Below are 24,035 nucleotides of genomic sequence, written 5' to 3' on the forward strand. Positions count from 1 at the left end.
GTCCGACCCAGGTGCTTTTGAAGAAAAGGGAAAGGTCAAAAGCGTCCATCTTTGAGGAGTCCTCGGGGGAGTGTTTTCAAACAGCCTGTTCCTCAAGGCCATTCGAGGGAGTCAAATCGTAGATTAAGATGTTGTTTTTTTTCTTCGAGCAGTCAAAACAATGACATTCCTGCTCTATATGCTGGCTCTGACAATTCCAATTTATTCTTTCTGTAACATCATCAAGATCGAATCTACCTTGCGATTCAAATCAGCAATCGCTCCAGTCTGTGATCCCACAGCACGACCCATTCCTTCCATTGCGTTGAACAGCCTGTTGGCCCCTTGAGTGGCTGCCATCGTCTTCCGAATTTGACGATACACCAGAGCAATGCCCAGCCCAATCAGCAAATGCCCTGCGATCACAGCTCCAAATAGGTAGATGTCTTCCACGTCCTCGATGGAAAGGACTGAGAGGCACATGATTCTCCAAGTATTCCAGGAATCTCTCACGTACCCCGCAGCAATGGTTCCATCAGGGCAGCCAGGCTCCCCCGAGCCTCTTTTCCTTGTCGAAAAGACTGTGTCAATTGCGTCGAGAGTCCAGTTGATCAAATTCATTTTGTGTTTAGATTTGAGGACAGCTCAAGAAAAGAGGCTTCAAAATAGTTCAAACAAGACAAAAACAAAGAGAGCAAGCAGGGAAGGAGGGAGCGGAGAGAGATGCGACCGCCCTCACCAGTGGCAAGACAGAAAGAAAGAAAGTATGGCCAACATCTTAATACCTTTGGTTAGCAAAACTCCACATTAAATCCAAAACTGAATTGACTTTGTGGCGAAGATCAGACATCCAAAGCTGGACAAAAATTAAACTATAGTTTCATTTGATGTCACCTCCCTGTTCACCTGTATTCCAACCCAAGATGCAGTACATGGTAAGGCAACGTCTACTCGGTGATCACTCCTTACAGGATAGATTGTAGTCGATCCGCAGTGATCGTTCTGCCACAGAGTATAAATATTTTGGGTTTTGGCACCAGCCGCTAGTTTACATCTGACCAATCTAAGTCTAAGACTAGATCTGACCAATCTAAGTCTATGAGCATGAACTGATGAAGCCTACTCGGATGAGAGGCGAAACTTCTTCTAAAACAAACCAAACAGTCCAGTTATTGGTACATTGTTATTGTGCTTTTTTAAAAATGTATTTATAGATTTTTTTAAATTCAATAAATGTTAATAATTCAGTTTAATGTTAATAAAACGTTAAACTAATCCCTAGCTTATTTGGTTTTTAGTACAAATGCTATAAAACTGGCAAGTTAAAAACAATGTAAAAAATTGTGTATTAAAGTTAAAGTACCAATGATTGTCACACACACTAGGTGTGGCAAAATTATTCTCTGCATTTGACCCATCACCCTTGATCACCCCCTGGGAGGTGAGGGGAGGAGATGGAGATCGGGCCCCTCTTTAATTTTTTTTTGCCATATCTCCTAGCCCTATAGGATGTGATAATCAGTTTTGAATACCGTATTTTTCGGATTATAAATCGATCCGGAGTATACGTCGCACCGGCCGAAAATGCTAAATAAAGAAGGAAAAAAACATATATACGTCGCACTCGAGTATAAGTCACATTTTTGGGGGATATTTATTTGATAAAATCCAACACCAAGAATAGACATTTGAAAGGCAATTTAAAATAAATAAAGAATAGTGAACAACAGGCTGAATAAGTGTACGTTATATGACGCATAAATAACCAACTGAGAACGTGCCTGGTATGTTAACGTAACATATTATGGTAAGAGTCATTCAAATAACTATAACATATAGAACATGCTATACATTTACCAAACAATCTGTCACTCCTGATCGCTAAATTCGATGAAATCTTCTTCCTCGTTGTCGCTCCTGGTTTGCACCGCTAGCGTCCTTTCTTTCTGCTGCTCGATCGCCGTTTCGTTCTCTGCTGCATATTTCACTACGTCCATCTTGTAATCTGCAATATATGATTTCCTTTTCGGTGCCATTTTTGTTTAGCCCTTCTCAGTTTTTTTTTTAAATGATCCATTTTACTATGCTATATGCTACGGCAGTAGCATGTAGCATATAGCAGTTAGCATCCCATGACCCACAATGCACTGCTGCCATGACCCTCCCCCGCCGAATTCTTATTGGTTGACGTGTGTGTGACGATTGCTGACATTTGCTTCGTCTCTTCCGTGAATTAGATAAGTAATATTATTTGATATTTTACAGTAATGTGTTAATAATTTCACACATAAGTCGCTCCGGAGTATATGTCGCACCCACGGCCAAACTATGAAAAAAACTGTGATTTATAACCCGAAAAATACGGTAATCACCAATAAGGAAGCAACACCACACACAAGTTTGTAACGCAACAATATTTCCCCACCATAAACCCTTAAACGTTCAGTGTCTAGCGATACAGTAATCCACTGGCTAATATTAATCCACACAAAAAGTGAAAAATGGAAGTGATTTAATAATACATAAAGTTGTTCAGAAGCAAGATGGCATCCACTGACAGGTCTCGAGTTGCTGTCTCACGTCAGTCCATCGCACCGCGTTTGCTTGCTTAACATCACACCTACCTAATATGCAAATTGCTTGTATTGATTTATATGATATATTGGATATGATATAAAATATGATATGATATACAGTACTATGTAAAAGGTCTGTGCTCTGCCTACATAAATATTATTTCCAGCTGAGTGTAATTGTAATGAATAGAAAGAATAGAAAGCTGGTTTGTGCTGCAAACATTTTTGGTGTAACTATCATAGTTTTAACAGTTTTATGGTTTTATATTATTAACATGTAATTAACGTGTTATTAATAACTAGATCCCAACTATGTCAAAATCTTCCCAGACTTGTCCCATCTGTTTATGCTACGTTTGTGCTGGAACCACAAACATTACATACATGTTATGTTGTAACATAGTAATGTTCATAGCGCAATCAAAGATAATTTTTTGATGCTGTCTGCAATTTAATATCAGCATAGCATTAGAGACGTAATATTTATAATCTGTGCCAATATTACAGCGGACATCACTTAAAACAAGTTGGAAGGATTCGCAGATGGCTAGTGTGAAGTCATAGTTCACCGGCTAAGGAATTCATTTAACCATGCTAAAATAAAATAAGCGCCCTCAAGTATACGGGAGGCACATGGCCTAAGGCATATAGTCTCATTAGAGAGTGTGCATAGACACTTTGACTTCACACGTAGGTGTGAATTTACAAAAAAAACAACTATTTGAGGAATCAGACTAATTTAATGCATGGAAACGTAGTTACTGTTACACAGTAAATGTAGTTGGTATGGTATTGGCCTATACAACACACATAATGTGGGATCTTTTCCATCCTTATAGATTACAGAAATGATTGCTTCCGCCCATGTTTTTGGTGGCTCTTTAGTACTTAGAGCATGATTAAATACCCTACATAGAAGAGGAATACGTTTTGCCTGAAAGCGTTTGTAAAATTCCCCTTGGAACGCGTCCAGACCAGGTGATTTGTTACTTTTAAGCTTTCCAATAATACATTTGTGTTCTTCCTATGTGACTGTACCCACAAACACAGACCCATATTTTGTGGCCCTCTCCTAATTGTGGCCTGTGCACCCGGGGTGAAAGCCAAAGAAGCCAAGGCAGAAGCCAAAGCAGAAAGTATCCAATAACACATGTGTCCGCATCATCACTGCATAAGGATCTTAACTTATTAAATTATTGTGGCCACTAGGTGTTGCCCAAAAAAATGTTACTCCACTTCAACTTAAAGGGGAATTGCATTTTTTGGGGGGAATTTTGCTTATCATTCACAATCTATATAAGAGACACGAACACAGGATTCTAAAGCTAAAAAAAACAAAAAACCTTGCGGCTAATGGGAGTCACCGTTGTTGGTAATTTTAAGCAGTATTGCAGACTTTACATTAGATGACTATTATTGGACATTGAGGATTCACAACCTTAACTTTTTGAAGCTGAATACACGGAGGATGAATTGTTGGTTATAGAAGCTTAGCGAGCACGAAAAGAGGGTGAAAGGTTGGAGCTGGCAGAAGCCAAGAGTGTCAGGACCTGCGTGGAGCTGGGAGCCAAGCTGTACCGACAGAAATGCAGTGCTTACCCAAAATCAACTGGAAAAACATTTCCCCGGAGAGCTTGACCAAACCGACTAATGTCCATCGAGTAAGTCACTATAAAATTGATCATGATACATGCAAGTCGTCATGTATGTTAGTACAACTACATACACTGTCGAGCTAGCTGTGTACAAACAAAACATGAAATGTGGGCTAATACTTTATAGATACTGTAATATGATTGTTCATGTTTTCAGTCAGTACAGATTGGTGTCCTATTGCATTGTGTTGTGCATTACAAACTCAAAAGCCATTCAGCTTTTGATGCAAAAGGTACCTTATGGCTAATACCGTAGCATGTCGTCGCAAGGCGATGTGTTACTATGATAGAAAAACAGTTCCTCAGTGTTCGCTCTTACAATGAAAATGTCGCTACAGCTTGGTAATTATACAGGTTACGGAACGTAAATGAAGTATTGATGGCGGTTTTTGAATGCATTCTTAGAGTGTTTTAGAGGCAGAATGGATTGCTTGCCACCTATAATAAGCTGATTATTACAAATTAAAAATGCCCAAAAAAGTGCAGTTCCCCTTTAAACATGGTTACAGACGGTTGGTAATAAATAAATTATTGTTCTTCATACCTACCTTTGTTCTCTGAATAATTTCACTCGGTAAAGTATTTTCTAACAAATACCATATCAGATCAATATCTGTATCGGCTAATACTCAAGACTCCAATATTTTATTAGATGTAAAAAGGTTGTATCATGACACCCCTAATATAACAATGAGCCTTTCTTTATGTCCTCTTGTAACAAATCATGAACCAATAGTAAACATGGGATGATCAAGTTTGGGTACTTACAGGCATAGGCGCCGATCTACATTTCTGCCAGTGGGTGCTCGGTGTGTGTGTATAAAAAAAAGAAATAGATGTTCAGCGAAGTTAATATCCCATATGATTTGTAGCTTTATTATTTTGTAAAACGGACCAAACTCGCCACAAAATTGACTACAACAAGATTGATTTAAAAAAATATATTTTAATGATTGAAAGTTGCCATCAATCCCATGGGGGTGCTCGGCATTGTCCGTAGGTGCTCGGGCCCCAAAGCACCCACGGGATCGGCGCCTATGCTTATAGTTACTTTTAATAATTTTTTTTACATATCATAAAATATTACTTGATGATATGGTACACATACTGTATGTGTACCATATTATCAAGCGGTGCGGCTTAATAATATGGTACACATACTGTTTATTGTTCTGTTTTTTTCAGGGACATTTTTAGTAACACTGAAAGTCTTGTAGCTTTAATCAAGACCAAATCAAACAGACACTGTTTTTTTCTCTGGCAACTAACCTCATATTTCCCCACAGAAGGTATTTTTTTATACAATATCCTTATTAAAGCAGAGAAACACAGAGGTAGAACCATACAACACCATCACCGCTGGCTAAAATCAATATACTGCACTGCAGAAAAGGCTCGATACATATGTGTTTTCTATAGATCACATACTCCTCCATTAGGGGTGGCGGTACCTGTTCCAAACACTGTCACAATTGCAAAGCCTAAAAAGTTAATGTCTAGAAAGAGAGAGAAGGAAGTGAGGCACTTAGGTATTATGGAATGCAACTGGAATGTTTGAAAGAAAGCACAAAAGCTGTCCTTTTCCATGTAAATGTAGGTGTTAGTGACTGCCTGTTGTCCTTCTCTATTCCCTTCAGCTATTTACAGTTCTTAACACCCCTCCATTGTGTTATACGCTCCGCTGCCCACACTGCTTCGCCCCCATAGTCTCTCTGTGCTCACAGACTTAGTTTCACTCAGTAATTGTTCACATCTGGCAAATTGGACAAACTGCAAGTGGGACATTTGGCACCATGTAATGTCACATACGGTACAGTATATCACAGAAGTGAGTACACACCTCACATCTTAACAGCCATTTTACTCAATCTATTGGGGGTACAATACGTTATAAATTAAATTTGGATATAATTAGAGCGTAATCAGTGAACCGTATTTTTCAGACCATAAGGCGCACTGTCGATGAACGGGTCTTTCCGGGTTTATTTTCATGCAAAAGGCACACCACAGAATAAGACACATGAAAGGGGTCATAATATGATTTTTTCCACTAAATTTAAAACACTTCCTTGTGGTCTCCATAACATGTAATTGTGGTTCTTTGGTCAAAATGTTGGATAGATTACGTTTTACAGACCGTCTGCAAGTCGCTTTCTGAACGTCGCTTCAGGGTGTGCCGTTCAGTGGGTGGTTTTATTTTTGTGGTTCCACTTCGACTGCGTCTTTTCCCCATCGGCCATGTTGTAGTTTTTGACACTTCCATAGCGAGTCTTCTGACAGATGTAAGTTGGAACTATACACTACTTTGTATTAGAAATGGCAACAGCGGAGAATGAACGCCCTACAACAAGAGGATAGAGAAAAAGAAGGAGCTTATTGACTTTGGCGCGGACTAGAATGGCGGACTCAAGCAAATTTTTCTAAACTTATGCAGATCCAGCAGGTACCAATAGGTAAGAAAAGTTGTTCTGCATAATAGGTCGCAACAAAGCGCCAAACAATGTCTCTGAATAGGTGCTATTTTGGTGTCCTTTTACACACACCAAAATAATACCTGCATATTGAAGCACAGTACGTCTGACTATGGTAGCCATAATGCTCCACGTTCCATCAAGCGGTGCGGCTTTGTAGCTTACCAAATTCGTACTAAAACATATTGACTGATTTTTGAGCACCTTGTGTATTGTTCTATATTGTCAATGGAACATCTAAGTTTTGGTATTGCTTGCTTACCCGTATTTGCTAGTGTCATATATTGACTATACACTACTTTGTATTAGAGATGGCAACAGCGGAGAATGAACGCCCTACAACAAGAGGATAGAGAAAAAGAAGGAGCTTATTGACTATGGCGCGGACTAGAATGGCGGACTCAAGCTAATTTTTCTAAACTTATGCAGATCCAAAATACACAACAGCAGGTACCAATAGGTAAAAAAAAGTTGTTCTGAATAATAGGTCGCAACAAAGCGCCAAACAATGTCTCTGAATAGGTGCTATTTTGGTGTCCTTTTACACACACCAAAATAATACCTGCATATTGAAGCACAGTACGTCTGACTATGGTAGCCATAATGCTCCACGTTCCATCAAGCGGTGCGGCTTCGTAGCTTACCAAATTCGTACTAAAACATATTGACTGATTTTTGAGCACCTTGTGTATTGTTCTATATTGTCAATGGAACATCTAAGTTTTGGTATTGCTTGCTTACCCGTATTTGCTAGTGTCATATATTGACTATACACTACTTTGTATTAGAAATGGAAACAGCTGAGAATGAACGCCCTACAACGAGAGGGTAGAGAAAAAGAAGGAGCTTATTGACTTTGGTGCGGACTAGAATGGCGACACTCAAGCACATTTTTCTAAACTTATGCAGATCCAAAATACACAACAGCAGGTACCAATAGGTAAGAAAAGTTGTTCTGAATAATAGGTCACAATAAAGCGCCAAACAATGTCTCTGAATAGGTGCTATTTTGGTGTCCTTTTACACACACCAAAATAATACCTGCATATTGAAGCACAGTACGTCTGACTATGGTAGCCATAATGCTCTACGTTCCATCAAGCAGTGCGGCTTCGTAGCTTACCAAATTCGTACTAAAACATATTGACTGATTTTTGAGCACCTTGTGTATTGTTCTATATTGTCAATGGAACATCTAAGTTTTGGTATTGCTTGCTTACCCGTATTTGCTAGTGTCATATATTGAACCAGCGTCAATCTGCAGTCCACACGTATCCCTAATGTGTGCCTGCCATCTACTGGTCACACTTGTCCTTACACCATGTACCACAACCAGAATTATACATATACAAGGCACACTGTCGTTTTTTGAGAAAATGAAAGGAATTTAAGTGCGCCTTATAGTCCCAAAAATACGGTACATCCTGTAGAGGTTTAACGGCATCTCAAAATCCCGATTTTAAAATCATGGTTCGGTTCATACTAGGCAAAGTAAGGGAACAAAATGCATAAAACCTTTTGTATATGGCTTTAATGTTTTTTTTAGAATGAAACATAAAACACTTAAAGGCTATTAGAGACATTAAATATGCTAAAACTAACCCAAAGTTGGTCATTACACTTTATTATAAGCTACACAGGCTGTGTTTTATAGGTACAATGGTATCTCACACAGGCGTGTTGAAGTGGAGGGGTAAGTTGGGTGCTTGGGGCCCCTGGGCTTTTGTAAAGTTTAAATATTTTTTCTTCTGTCAATAAATATGTAAGTTATAAAAAAATTATATCATTAATGACAATGTAAAATAAATATAGCCATGAAAGTTCAATATTAAGTTTTCTTGAATTAAACAAAGAACATCTAACAACCTACACCCCTTATTAAAAATGCAACATGTATTTTTCCCCCTTGATAGCTGCAAATCTAACTACACTTCACTCAAAACAGACGTCACAACATCATCAAAGGTCACCTTTAAGCATTCACACAGAGCACCAGCAATTTGAAACAAGGATGAAGTGAGAGGAGAAAGACACAATAAGTACCATTTGTGTCAGCATCGGAGAAAGTTATGGTTTAGTATCGCCTTTGCATCTCTTGCTCTTGATGGGTCGTAGTTAGCACCTTGTGTGAATGTGTGTGTCAATAGGTGAATGTGATGCATAATGTCAAACGATTTGGGTATTGTGCAGGTACAGTAAAGCGTTTTATAAATACAGACCACTTACCATATCTCATTGCACATAACTGTGGTGCATTCAAAGACCCTTGAAACAGAGGTGTCGCTTAGTTTTAAAGTCAGGGAGACTTAATCCTCCAGGGGATGCACTAATAATGTAATCATGATAATATGCTTCCCCTTTGTGCTGTTGTAGGCAGGGGTTGAAAGTCATGAGCTCCATCATTCTTGTATGGTTAACAATTTGTGATGTTGTATCTTTTTTGTGTCAACATTTAGTAATGCCTCTTTTTTGCAGCCATAAGAATAATATTATATACTTAATATTATAATTTGGACATATTCCCTCTGTGGATACACCAAGAAACTAACTGAGGAAGGACAATTCCACTTCGATGCTGAAAACTGAATACATTACATTAAAGGCCTACTGAAATGAATTTTTTTTATTTAAACGGGGATAGCAGATCTATTCTATGTGTCATACTTGATCATTTCGCGATATTGCCATATTTTTGCTGAAAGGATTTAGTATAGAACAACGACGATAAAGATTGCAACTTTTGGTATCTGATAAAAAAAAGGCTTGCACCTACCGGAAGTAGCGTGACGTAGTCAGTTGAACATATACGCAAAGTTCCCTATTGTTTACAATGATGGCCGCATGAAGTGAGAGAGATTCGGACCGAGAAAGCGACAATTTCCCCATTAATTTGAGCGAGGATGAAAGATTTGTGGATGAGTAAAGTGCAAGTGAAGGACTAGTGGGGAGTTGAAGCTATTCAGATAGGGAAGATGCTGTGAGAGCCGGGGGTGACCTGATATTCAGCTGGGAATGACTACAACAGTAAATAAACACAAGACATATATATACTCTATTAGCCACAACACAACCAGGCTTATATTTAATATGCCACAAATTAATCCTGCATAAAAACACCTGCGTGTTTGTTATGCTAGCTCCTAGCTCCTCTGCTAGCTCCTAGCTCCATAGAACACGCCAATACAATTCAAACACCTGATCAACACACACAATCACTCAGCCCAAAAGACCGTTTACCTAACCCAAGGTTCATAAAGCTTATATATTTTTAAAAAGTTACGTACGTGACGCGCACATACGGTCAAGTTATCGAATGTTTAGCAGCCAAGGCTGCATACTCACGGTACCTGATATTCAGCTGGGAATGACTACAACAGTAAATAAACACAAGACATATATATACTCTATTAGCCACAACACAACCAGGCTTATATTTAATATGCCACAAATTAATCCTGCATAATAACACCTGCGTGTTTGTTATGCTAGCTCCTAGCTCCTCTGCTAGCTCCTAGCTCCATAGAACACGCCAATACAATTCAAACACCTGATCAACACACACAATCACTCAGCCCAAAAGACCGTTCACCTAACCCAAAGTTCATAAAGCTTATATATTTTTAAAAAGTTACGTACGTGACGCGCACGTACGGTACGGTACGTGTTATGCTAGCTCCTAGCTCCTCTGCTAGCTCCTGGCTCCATAGAACACACCAATACAATTCAAACACATGATCAACACACACAATCACTCAGCCCAAAAGACCGTTCACCTAACCCAAGGTTCATAAAGCTTATATATTTAAAAAAAGTTACGTACATACGCAAAAAAAAGCCAAAGCTGCATACTCACAGTAGCACGTCTGCGTCTTTGTCATCCAAATCAAAGTAATCCTGGTAAGAGTCTGTGTTGTCCCAGTTCTCTACAGGCGTCTGTGTATCCAAATCAAAAGTCCTCCTGGTTAGAGTCTCTGTTATCCGAGTTCTTCCATCTTGACTGCATCTTTCGGGAATGTAAACAAAGAAGCGCCGGCTGTGTACTGTTGTGGCTGACTACGTTCGAAAAATACGTCCATTTCGCACCGACAACTTTCTTCTTTGCTTGCTCGGCTTCCTTCTCAATAATGCAATGAACATGATTGAAACAGATTCACGAACACAGATGTCCAGAATACTGTGGAATTATGAAATGAAAACAGAGCTTTTTCGTATCGGCTTCAATGTGGAAGGCATACCCGTGTTCGCCGGGCTACGTCACACGCATACGTCATCCTCAGAGGCGTTTCGAACCGGAAGTTTAGCGGCAAATTTAAAATGTCACTTTATAAGTTAACCCGGCCGTATTGGCATGTGTTATAATGTTAAGATTTCATCATTGATATATAAACTATCAGACTGCGTGGTCGGTAGTAGTGGGTTTCAGTAGGCCTTTAAGTAAAGGGAAACTTGACATATTAATGATTATATTTAAGTGAATAATGACGGCTTATATGATTTAAAACAAATCTGATTATAGACAATTTATTTAATTTATTAGCAGTTTTTGTAAAAAAGCTACAACAAATTATTCGAGGTAGTTATTTAGATATGTTCTAGATATGTTAATCCCATCTTTAAAAAGTCAAGAATTTAATAACGATTTGTACATGTGTTTTAACCAAACCAAATCCTTGCAATAATTAGTTTTTTAGTGCATGTAAACATTCCAAGTGTGTGTGTGTGTGTGTGTGTGTGTGTGTGTGTGTGTGTGTGTGTGTGTGTGTGTGTGTGAGAGAGTGTGTGTGTGTGTGTGTGTGTGTGGTGCAGTGATGTTTGGGTTAGGGTGGGGGACTCTTTTTTTTTTTAATAATGTCCTGCCCAGCTTCTCGGGCAAATCATATAGCAGATGTAGATGCCCATATCGGCTGTTCAGATTTACTTTACAAAAGAGAGGTGTAGGATACTTCTCTTGTTGCCTTACTTGTATTTTGACTTTATTAAATGTATTTATATAATCATTTGCTGCAGCCGGGCCGGAGCAGGAGGAGATAGAAAGAGAGAAAAAGGAAGACAGAGGGGGGAATTGTGGGGACAAGAGGGGGATTAGACAGAGAGACAAAAACAACAACAGCAAACACAACAACAACAACAACAGAGCAACATCAGCAAATACGACATGTACAAATATGATGGTAAAAGTAATAGCAAATAAGCAGTTAGCGAAAATTTAAAAAAAAAAATACATAAATGACAATGAGCATTATTACACTAAAAATGGAGCAATATGAATACCAATAGAAATAGTGCTATTGATAATAAACAATACCAGTACTTTACCTTTATTATCAACAACACAATTGTTCAAATGCAACAATACATATACGTAATGATAACTTGAGATACGAAAGAATGCAGAAAAATGGAGGGGAAGAAAGAGAAGCAACCTTAACCTTGTAGATTGTTATAGTAACAATAGGTTAAGCTTTGTCAGTGTGCCATGTGTTATACCCAGTTTACCCTAGGACAACAACGTTAATATATGTTTGATGAACCGTGATTATGTGCATGAGTGTATGTGTGCATATGTACTTGTATATGTACAGTATGTGTATGTGTGCTTGTACAGTGAATGTATATGTACAGTATGTGTATATGTGTGTACAGCGAATGTATATGTACAGTATGTGTATACAATATGTGTGTTTGAACAGTGAATGTATATGTACAGTATGTGTAAACGTGTGTTTGTACAGTGAATGTATATGTACAGTATATGTATGTGTGTGTTTGTACAGTGAATGTATATGTGTAGAATGTGTATGTGTGTGTTTGTACAGTGAATGTATATGTACAGTATGTGTATATGTATGTTTTTACAGTGAATGTATATGTACAGTATGTGTATACAGTATGTTTGTATAATGAATGTGCGTGTGGATGTACGAACTTTGAGTGTGTAAATATGTACTGTATTTATTTGTATATGTATGTGGGAGCGTAGGTACCTATGTATGTCTGTATGTATGTGTGTGAGTATATGTGAATTTGCATGTACAATACATTTGACTCCCAGTGTGTGCGGGAGCCAGAGTACGGCCCCGGCCTCCCCGAGAAACCATCCCACAAACAGTAGGTGTGGTGCCCAGGGAACCAGGGGCCACCGCCCCCACGCAGCCAAGCCGGACAGCGACAGGAACCCCAGAGCCTGGCCCACCGTGCCGCCCACAAGGGCCAGCAGCAGGCCGCAGACAGACGCACCCGGCAGAGGACAAGGCACGAGAAGAACAGGGGGCAGCCAGACCCCAAGCCAGCGAGAGACCACACCCCACACGGACAGAAAGGCGGGACGCCCCGCCCGAGGGGCCCGGAGACCCCCGCAACCGGACGGGAAGACCGCCCCCGCCCCACCGGCAACAGGGCCCCCACGAGCCCCCCCCCCACCCCCGGAGAGCGCGGCGAGGCCAGCCCACGGCCACCCCACCCAAGCCGGCCGCCACAGGACCACCCAGCACGGGGCCACAGGAACCACCCACCCCACCCGCAGGGACCCCAACGATGGAGATGGAACAACCAGCAACCGCTCCGCCGAGTCTCCCCCCCCTGAGGTAGGGGAATAAATAAATAAAATAAATAAATACATAATAATAATAATAATAATATTAATAAAATATATTAAAAAAAAAAAAAAGGAAAAAAAAATAATAATAATAATTAAATCTATTTATAAAAAAAATAAAATATATAAATAAATAAAAAAAGAATTAAAAGAAGATCACAGACATGCTGACACACACGGTCGCTACCCCAACAACTGTCCGACTCGCAGCACCTCGGAATACCCTGCAGCACCAAGCCACCACAGTAGACGCAGGGACCAGACCCAGCAGGCCCCAACCAAGACGGGCACCCGGAAGGGATGGACGGCGGGACCCAGGAGCTCCAGACACGCAGTCCGGATGCAGTAGCCTGAGGCGCCGACCCCCACCCGACAGGCAGGCCCAGAACGTACCCCCAGAAATATACATACATATATATATATATATATACATACACATAAACATACACATGTACACATACACACATACACATGCATACACATACACAAATATATATATACATACATACATACATACATATACATACATACATACATACATACATACATACATACATACATACATACATACATACACGCACACACACATACACATACATATACACAGTTTGTCAGCCCCGACAACCACCACGCGCGCGCGCTGCCACCAGTCACAACATCAGCCACCCCCCTGCACCAGACCCAGCAGCCACGGGCGCCCACACCACAAACAAACGGCAGCAGAAACAGCAGCCACAACACCCCCAGACAGCCAGCACCACCCAATCAAATCAAAGCGATCAAAAAAAAAAAAACGCGACCGGCAACCACACGCCAACAGGATCACAGATACCAGCCAGCGCCAGCCCGCCAGCAAGCCCAAACGCCAACACACAAACAAGAGACACCAACACCCCCCCCCACCAAAAGACCCCACCACCCCAACCCAAACCCGCACAAACACACCACCGCCCAAACAACCGAGACACAGTATCCAGACCAGACACGGGCGCCGCGCCGCCACCACATCAAGTCGCCAACAGAGACCCCACAGCGCAAGGTGTGTGACTGTGTGTGCTATAAGTAGGAGGAGTAGAGGGCCCGGACATCCCCCCCAGTCCATGCGGCCGACAACCAGGAACTACGGCCAGGAAGCCCCCCCCCCCACGGCCCGTGACCCACACCAGACCACTTTAGCGTGACGTCACGCGAGCCCACCCCCCGCCAAACAAAGCCAGCCCCCGCCCGCCCCAACCCAACCCCGCAGAGCCCATACCAGCAACCAAACGCAGAAAAACTGCACAGCCCCATGCCCAATGCAAACACCGCATCCCGGCCATCCACACAGCAACGCACCCATACGAGTTCCGGCCAGGGGATGGTGCCCCCCAACTGGGGAAGAAGTCAATGCACCCCGTCCGCACGCCAGCCCCCAAACCAGCCGGCAAGCCAACGCCAGCCAGCCCCCACAATCCCACAAGCGCACAGATACCAGCCACAGTCCCCCAACCACTCCAACCGAACACAGCGACGCCAACCGCCGGCAGTACCACAGCAACCATCACCACCACCGCCCGTCCGCAGTACAAACACCCGCGGCCGCCGAAACCTGAAACAAAAAAAAGCGACCTACCCCGTAAACCACAACAACGCACACCCCCAGCTACCACAGAGGCCGCCAACCCACCTACCCCAACTCATCCACATACAGGCCAATCGATCCACCGGACATCCACACCCATACACACACCTACACATGCATACACACATACATACACACATACACATATACATACATATATGTATATACACATACATACACATACACACATGCATGCATATACACATACACACACACACACATATATACACCTACAGACATATACATATGCAAGCATATACACACACATACATACACCAAAACAAAACAAAAACAAAAACAAAAAATATAAAAAATAAAAATAAAAATAATAATAATAATAATGATAATAAATAAAATAAAATAAACCCTTTAAATAAAATAAAATAAAAATAAACATGAGGCCTGGTTGCCAACAGTGTCCAGCACCACCAAACCCCGCAGCCATACCCGCACGTCCAGGCCCCCCCGCCCACCACCCACCAGGCACCCCATCCGGCAAAAAGCCATAAGGGCCCAGCCCCGCACCCACAGCCGGCATGCCATGGCATCTCTGCAGGCCTGGTGCCGCGATCAGCAATGCACACCGGGGCAGCGACACACACACATGTACCTACATACTCTTGTGTATGGTGGCACAGGATTTGGTGCTGCATCCCTGATTTTAGCTTTTTTGATACTAGCGTCTCCAGCCCAATTTTTTGCTTCAAGTTAAAAGCAAACATTTGAGTTACGAGCCATCTACAGATACATTCTCACTGCTTGTTGGCGTAGCAAATAATGCCACAGTGGAGCCCGTTAGATTGGCCCAACGTTCGTTGTCCTTAGCATTAGTAAATGGCTGGCTAGAACCCTAAACCTACATTTTTTTTTTTTGCACGAATGGGTCTGAAAAAGCGAATGTGAAGGACGTGCCGAGAAGAAAAAGACATTAAAGACTGCTTGGCCAGAATAGTAAACAACTATGTTGAAAGATGTGCATTTGTAGAAAATATGAAGACTTCGGGCGCAAAAACCGAGAAACGCCATTTTGCCGATTTAGAGCTGTGAGTACCACTGAATAGTTCACACCATTTTCTACCAGGAGGTGCAATCAAATCTTACGCAAAAGTGACTTATCTTTCTCATTTCACTGTTGAATATTGTGTTTCACTTCAGAAAGCGACAAGTGCCATGCTTACTTTGTGGCACAAACAGACAAATCCATCAGGACCTGTCAGTGCATTGATATTTAACGATCGTCAACCAAAATCAGCGCTCATGTTTGCTAGCTTTGTGTCTGTTTTGCTGTGATTGTAACTAAGTTACAGCATCAATAATGTGTAACCTTGATGACATCAGTAACAGTGTGGTGACCTCGCCTTCTGGGGATAAAAAGAGACGTCCTGATAAATCTGAGCGGTCTGGGAAAGCAAGAAAGGTACACACAATGCGGTGGGAAAAATCCCATCTATTGCGTGTGTACATAATGTACAGGATACGTGTGTAGCCGCGTATTCTGAATCGTGTGTTTACTCTGCTGTTGTTGTCTTATAATGCAGCTGTCAATGTAATGATGTCATGATGCAACGGTCAATGTAAACCCCAGACCTCCCACCGCGTCAGATGGCTTAGATCAGGGGTCGGCAACCCAAAAATGTTGAAAGAGCCATAGTGGACCAAAAAAAAAATAATTTAAATTTAACAATTTAAAGCCTTATATAAGTGTTAAAATAAAGGCAACACATGATGTAAGTGTCTATATTAGCTATAATAGCCTACTATCAAAGGCTGACGCAAATCTTTGTTGACAGAAATTTTGTATTTACATTTTTATCCTACACATTTTTGCAACATTGGAAATTATTAGTAAAATGGAGGCTTCTCACAGGATGAGATAACTTCTGGAAATTACTGGCTCAGAATGGCCAAAGGTATAGATGTTTGTGTCCAAGTTTAAGGAAACGACAGGCTGTCTTCTTCTAGTGGCTTTATTACAATCTTTGCAAGCTGGGTAACATTTCCTGTGGTCTGGAACAACATGGCACACAAACAACTATGAGAAATGTAGCCAATATTACATACAGATAATCTGTCATGAGACATGCAAATATAAATTAAAGGAGTTCAAATATACCTACAAACAAGGCATAATGATGCAGTATGTACATACAGCTAGCCTAAATAGCATGTTAGCATCGATTAGCTTGCAGTCATGGATTGACTAAATATGCCTGATGAGCACTCCAGCAAATCAATAAAATCAACAAAGCTCACCTTTGTGCATTCACGCACAGCATGAAACGTTTGGTGGACAAAATGAGACAAAGAAGGAGTGGCATAAAACACGTCTTTTTGGGGCAGCATCGGAGAAAGTTGTACATGTAAACAAACTACGATGAGTTCAAGGATTGCTAAAATTAGTAGGACAAAACGGTGCTTGCCAAATACTCTCATCAGTGAAGCATGTATAACATAAACAGTGAGATTTCTAGTAATTAAGAAGGTTTGTGTCATGTTTGTTCTCCTCCTCCTATCTTTTTCCATTTTCACACTTCTCTGAAAGAGGTCCGGGGAGCCACAAGGGCGGCGCTAAAGAGCCACATGCGGCTCTAGAGCCGCAGGTTGCTGACCCCCGGCTTAGATGGTAGAGCAGCCGTTCAGAAACTTGATGGATCCTGGTACGAATTTAGCTTCCGCTATCCCAGTCACTGCCCTTGTGTCCTTGGGCAAGAAACTTCACCCACTTTGCTCCCAGTGCCACTCACACTGGTGTATGAATGTGGATGAATGTTTGATGGTGGTTGGAAAGGCCGTGGGTGCACATTTCAGCGACCTTTCCATTAGTCTACCACAGGGCAACTGAGGCTACAAATATAGCTTACCACCATCAAGGTGGAGTGAATGAATGACAGCTTCTCAGTTCTCACTGTAAAGCGCTTTGAGTGTATAGAAAAGCACTATATAAGGTTTGTGTGCCACAGAGTAGCCACTACATTACTAGCTAAATGATTGGGTTCTGCTAAAATGAGTTTACACTAATTTTATTTTAATAATTTAAGGGGTTGATTTCTTATTGTAGTTATGCATGCCTATGCAGTAGTCTGTAATGACTGCAGGAGTAAGTTTTGTGCTTGTTAAATAGTGAGCCTCTTTGCTATTACAAATGTTATCACTTAATGGTATGTCCTACACCTACAATAAGGCTCCCTTTTATAGTTATAAATGATAACATCTCATAGTGATTATGGATTTAACAGAGTATTGTGCAGAAGTACTGTGGCCTTCAAACATTATTAGTGAGTTTATAAGAAATGCATAAACCGTAACCCATTTTAAAGGGTGGTGCCACTTCTTTTTATTGCTGTTGTAGCTAAACTATAGATCGATAACACAATCCTGTCACAGTGTGTAACATCTCTTCCCATCTGTCTGTCCATAGGGTATTTTCCCAGTCAGCTATGTCCACTTGAAGAAATCGACTGTGACCAACAGAGGGTAAGTTGGAAGTCTATAGTAATTTTAAAAACATGCAGCATCATAACAAAAAGTAAGGTCTGTTAAACAAGCTGCGCTTTGCTAGGAAATAATTGGAGTTTTGTTGAATGTCAGGAACTCGACATGACCTGTGTAGTGTTTGCATTCGGTTATAATGACAAAATCTGCAGGCAGTCAACATATGATTATAAATACTGAAATATTTGGTGTCATAAACAACTGTACAATAATTCCAGACATGTAAAACGTAGCTACCTTTGGTCACTATTGGTATTGAATATTTCTGTAGCTAGTAGGACTGTGAATCTTTGGGCACCACACGATTCGATTCAATTATTTGGGGTAATGATTCGATTCAGAATCGATTCTCGATTCAAAACGATTCTTGATTTATAATCAATACTTTTTTAATAACATTGGGTGTCAGTTTTATGATTAACTACATTCCTCCATAATATAGATAAACAGCTTTAAAGGCCTACTGAAATGAATTTTTTAAAATTTAAACTGGGATAGCAGATCCATTCTATGTGTCATACTTGATCATATTGCAATTTCACATTACTCCTTTTTCTATTGTGGATCACGGATTTGTATTTTAAACCACCTCGGATGCTATATCCTCTTGAAAATGAGAGTCGAGAACGCAAAATGGACATTCACAGTGACTTTTATCTCCACGACAATACATCAGCAAAGCTCTTTAGCTACTCAGCTAACGTGATAGCATCTGGCTCAAATGCAGATAGAAACTAAATAAATAAATCCCTGACTGGAAGGATAGACAGAAGATCAACAATACTATTAAACCATGTACATGTAACTACACGGTTAATAATTCTCAGCCTGGCAAAGCTTAACAATGCTGTTGCTAACGACGCTGAAGATAACTTAGCAACTTAGCAACCGGACCTCACAGAGCTATGAGAAAAACATTAGCGCTCCACTTACGCCAGCCAGCCCTCATCTGCTCATCAACACCCGTGCTCACCTGCATTCCAGCGATCGACGGCGCGACGAAGGACTTCACCCGATCACAAATACGGTTGGCGGCTAGCATCGGCTAGCGCGTCTGCTATCCAAGTAAGTCCTCTTTGTTGCGTTGCTACAGCCAGCCGCTAATACACCGATCCCACCTACAACTTTCGTCTTTGCAATCTCCATTGTTCATTAAACTAATTGCAAAAGATTCACCAACAAAGATGTCCAGAATACTGTGGAATTGTTCGATGAAAACAGAGCAGTTTGTATGGTGACACATTGGGTACGAATACTTCCGTTGCCGTCGTGACGTCACGCGCATACGTCATCATACATAGACGTTTCCAACCGGAAGTTTAGCGGGAAATTTGAAATTGCACTTTATAAGTTAACCCGGCCGTATTGGCATGTGTTGCAATGTTAAGATTCCATCATTGATATATAAACAAACAGACTTCGTGGTCGGTAGTAGTGGGTTTCAGTAGGCCTTTAATCCATTCCTATATTACTTTAAAAAAAGCTGGTTTTGTTTAAAGAAAAATTCTACCCAAACAAATAAGGCAAGAAAAGTATTCAACATGCACCTTTCTTTTCCAAAAAAAATCTGTACAGCAGATATGGGCATCTACATCGACATGAGTTGCCTTAGTGGCTGGAGAGGACAGATTGAAAAATATTGATTTTTTAAATTTATTATAATCAATTAAAAATCGTTAAAAAAAATAATTTATATTATTTCCAAAAATTTTTTTTTTTACTCTCCTAGTAGCTAGTCAACACGTTTGAAGAGGAACTGCATTTTTTGGGGGGAATTTTGCAATCATTATGAAAGACATGACGATGGGTGTTTTTTTTTTTCAATCTAAATAGTAAATAAATTCGATCAAAAGTCCGCTTACAATGGAGCCTATGGGAGCCGGGCTAATCCGCATACAAAGCCCTTAAAAAAACATCCAAACACTTCCATTGAGGGTTTATATAAATGATGTAAGTATATACAGTATGTAATGTAGTAACAGGCACATTGATAATAGAGGTTCTGCAGCCTTTGTAGCAGAAACTCCAGGTTCTGTAACAGCTTCTTCCCTCAGGCCATAACACATCAAAATAATCTCCTCCCAAAAAACGGATTAACTCGCTGGACTATAATAAATGATAAATGGGTTATACTTGTATAGCGCTTTTCTACCTTCAAGGTACTCAAAGCGCTTTGACACTATTTCCACATTCATCCATTCACACACACATTCACACACTGATGGCGGGAGCTGCCATGCAAGGCGCTAACCAGCAGCCATCAGGAGCAAGGGTGAAGTGTCTTGCCCAAAGACACAATGGACGTGACTAGGATGGTAGAAGGTGGGGATTGAACCCCAGTAACCAGCAACACTCCGATTGCTGGCACGGCCACTCTACCAACTTCGCCAAGCCGTCCCTATAAAGACAATATAACATACATCCGTAAACGTGGATGCATATGCAAAAGTGCAATATATTTGCCTGTACAGTAAATGTATTTACTGTATATCTGCACCTTCTTTTGTAAATCCAAACACTCTGCACCTTACTGCTCTTTTATCCTGCACTACAATGAGCTAATGCAACTAATATATGTTCTTATCTGTACTGTAAAGTTCAAATTTGAATTACAATAAAAGGAAGTGTAAGTCGAAGTCGAAGTGTAAATCTAAAATTCTCGTATTTTGATAATTTCAAGCATACACAGCACATTTATTTAAAAAACGCATTACCTTTGCTTTTTTTTCTTTATCACTGATTATTACTCACTGCAGACTTTATGAGAGCCAACAAACATAATAAAACATCACTTAACGTATAAGGTCTGCTATCATTAGGATGCCGACTGCTAGGATGTTCATATATTCCCATTTAGGTAAAGAATGTCTCATAATCCTCACAAAGAAACGGGGTGGGGGTGCAAGGGGGACCAAGCGTCATTTCATGTCCTTCTGGCCATTTTCGGGTCCTAAATGGCTGTCAAAGTGTACCAACTTGTCGGAATACCTACTCAGACTTCCTTTGTCCAGGTGAGATGTATTATTTATGATCTAGAATAAACTTCCATGATGTAAACATAGGGACACAAGGGAGTGATCACAGCGCCGCTATAAATAGTTTGTCTGCGTTTGCGCTAATAATAACAATATCACTAATACTTGGTTAATATTCAAGTCACGAAATGTAAATGGAGTATTGTTGACGGTTTTTGAATGGTTATTTATCTGATTTTTTGGGCGAAAGAGTAGAGCTCCCATTGGCTCTGCTGTAAGAGGACTTTTATTTACGTTTATTCAATATATAGAATGCATTCAAAAAAGCCATTCGTCATCATGTCTTTCATAATGATTGTGAACGATGGGCAAAATTAAAAGAAAAAGTGCAGTTCCCCTTTAAAGATTGCACAACTACACTGCTCAACAGCTAATTATCTCATCTTAATTCCAAGTCAATCACACTTCCAGGATATAAACCAGTGCAATTAGGATGCAATAACAATTGAATCAATTTCCCCTGCAGTTGTGCAAAATGGGACGGATTGCCAATAGCAAAAGCAGAGATAATTAGCAAGACAACCACTTTCAAGGAGTTTTTTTGCAGGTGTTGATGGCTAATTCCTGGATAAATTAGCATTTTTCCAATGCCTGCATTGGGTGTTTTTTGTAACATACAGACATTACTCAGGAAGTGCTGCTCCTGGTTTTCAAGAGCCAGGGTCAAGGAGGAATACAACTTGACTTCCAACAGGCCATATTAGAAAATAACTTGAGCTATTTTATCAAATAATTTTATACCAGACTGACTGTGCAAGATAACACAACAGGCTGCATTCTATCACTCCATTTGGACCAGGAATTCACTCTTGTGTCACCACTCCCCAACTGAGTTATCTCCTATGGGGACTGGAGGACTTATCTTGGTACTCAAACTATTAAAAAGTAACAACTTCTAAATCACCGTGATCCTACTTCCTCACTCCAGGAGCAGCAATTTGGGAACTCTGTTTTGTTTTCGGGTAGAGTTAATGATGTGACACATCTATTGCCTTTTCCTAAAGTGTTCCCTTCACTGACAATCTCTCAAATTCATGAACCGAGTGGCTTCCCCTTGTCTCAATGACAGTGATACACAAGCAGAGCCTTAAAATGCAAATTATAGGAAATGTCTAAAAAAAAAATCTGTGAGAGAAACTGGTTGGCTTACAGGAATACTATTTTAGGTATATTTGTGGAGGTCACAGATAAGGATGATGTTTGATAAGAAATTATCGAGTTCGAGCCCATTATCGAATCCTCTTATCGAACCGATTCCTTATCGATTCTCTTATCGATTCCAGATAGGTTGTTGTATATGGAAAAAAACAAAATATTTGATTTAACAAAAGCTCACTTTTATTTTATAAGAAAAAAATAAAATAAAATAAATAAATAAATATTGACTGTTACCCCCCTCAAAAAAAAAAAAAAAAAATATTGACTGTTACCCAAAGTATATTAAATGGGATTTTTCAGAAAAACAAATATATACAGTAACACAAAAACAACCTGTCTCTGTGATCACTATAGGTGTATAAATAATAATATAGTGTTAAATAAAATCAGTCCCTTGGGCACAAAACTGAAAATAATACAGCTCTCCAAAAAGTGCACTCCTGCTGATATTGGAACATACTAACTACACACACTATGACACTAAGAACACCACAGTCATCAATCAACAATTCTTCTTCCCTTAAATGAGAGCGAAGCCTGGCAATAATTGCATATTGCCTGTTCTGCCCTCACTATACGTGTTGAGGTTATACAGCTTGGCAGACAGCTGACAAACAATCCAAGACGTCTAATAAAGTTCCAAAGCAGATTAATCAATTTAGGCTCTTTATTGTTGTTGATCTTGCTTTGTCTTTTCCTAGCCTTACTTTTGTCTTGCACTGGACTGTTATTTTTATTTTTTTAAACTGAAATACACACAATGACAAATGTATAAGCTACGTGATTCAATTAACATACTGAAATGTAATACACAATATGTAAATATTATCTTCACACAAATATACAGTACTATCATCAAACAAACACTTCTGAGTGTTGAAACTATTTCGATGGTGGAAATACACAACTGGCAGCCATTTTAAGTCCTCAAAACATCCATTGAAACAGTGCACAAAAATCGTTTTTCAATAGACATCTTATTATCAAATTGAATCACTTTCCACCTTAATATTGAGTTAAATAAACAAGTTATACAGTTTACTTACAGACTTATCTTTCCCAAGGCTTGTAGGAGCTAACACAACTTGTCTACTTCTCAATTTTCTCAACCCGGAAGTGCCCAAACTAATGACGCGTAATATTTTCATATCGCCACAAGGTGTCATTAAGAGTCTACAATCCATCCAAATGGGCATAACATTACATCTCACAGGGCATTTCCTGTGGGAAGGGATTCGTTCTCAGGGATTGGAAAAAAATAACCAACTCTTTTTCTTTACTACAGTGGTCTCGATAACTGGTACCGGTTCTCAAAAAGGGATTCGAGTCAGAGGACTCGGTTCTTTTCTTATCGAACAACCGGGAAAACCGGTTTCGAGCATCATCCCTAGTCACAGGTTTTGCCTGTTCTTGTGTGGGTTCTCTCCAGGTACTGTGAATTCCCCCCACAGTC

The 24,035-nt window shown here is 40.3% G+C and overlaps 1 protein-coding gene across 4 annotated transcripts in view; it reads left to right on the forward strand.

The window, feature by feature from the left end:
* The window catches only part of LOC133653886 (dedicator of cytokinesis protein 3-like), a 151,722-nt gene that overhangs the window by 37,988 nt on the left and 89,699 nt on the right, over window positions 1-24,035 (forward strand). For all 4 annotated transcript variants that reach the window (XR_009826784.1, XM_062053696.1, XM_062053697.1 and 1 more), the window contains one exon: window positions 18,316-18,371. Coding sequence is in view for 2 of the 4 variants with exons in the window: in XM_062053696.1 (XP_061909680.1) it covers window positions 18,316-18,371 (56 nt within the window). In the remaining 2 variants the exon portion in view is untranslated. The remainder of the gene's footprint in view (window positions 1-18,315; window positions 18,372-24,035) is intronic.

This window comes from Entelurus aequoreus, linkage group LG07 (genome assembly GCF_033978785.1).
Source record: "Entelurus aequoreus isolate RoL-2023_Sb linkage group LG07, RoL_Eaeq_v1.1, whole genome shotgun sequence".
NCBI lineage: Eukaryota > Metazoa > Chordata > Actinopteri > Syngnathiformes > Syngnathidae > Entelurus > Entelurus aequoreus.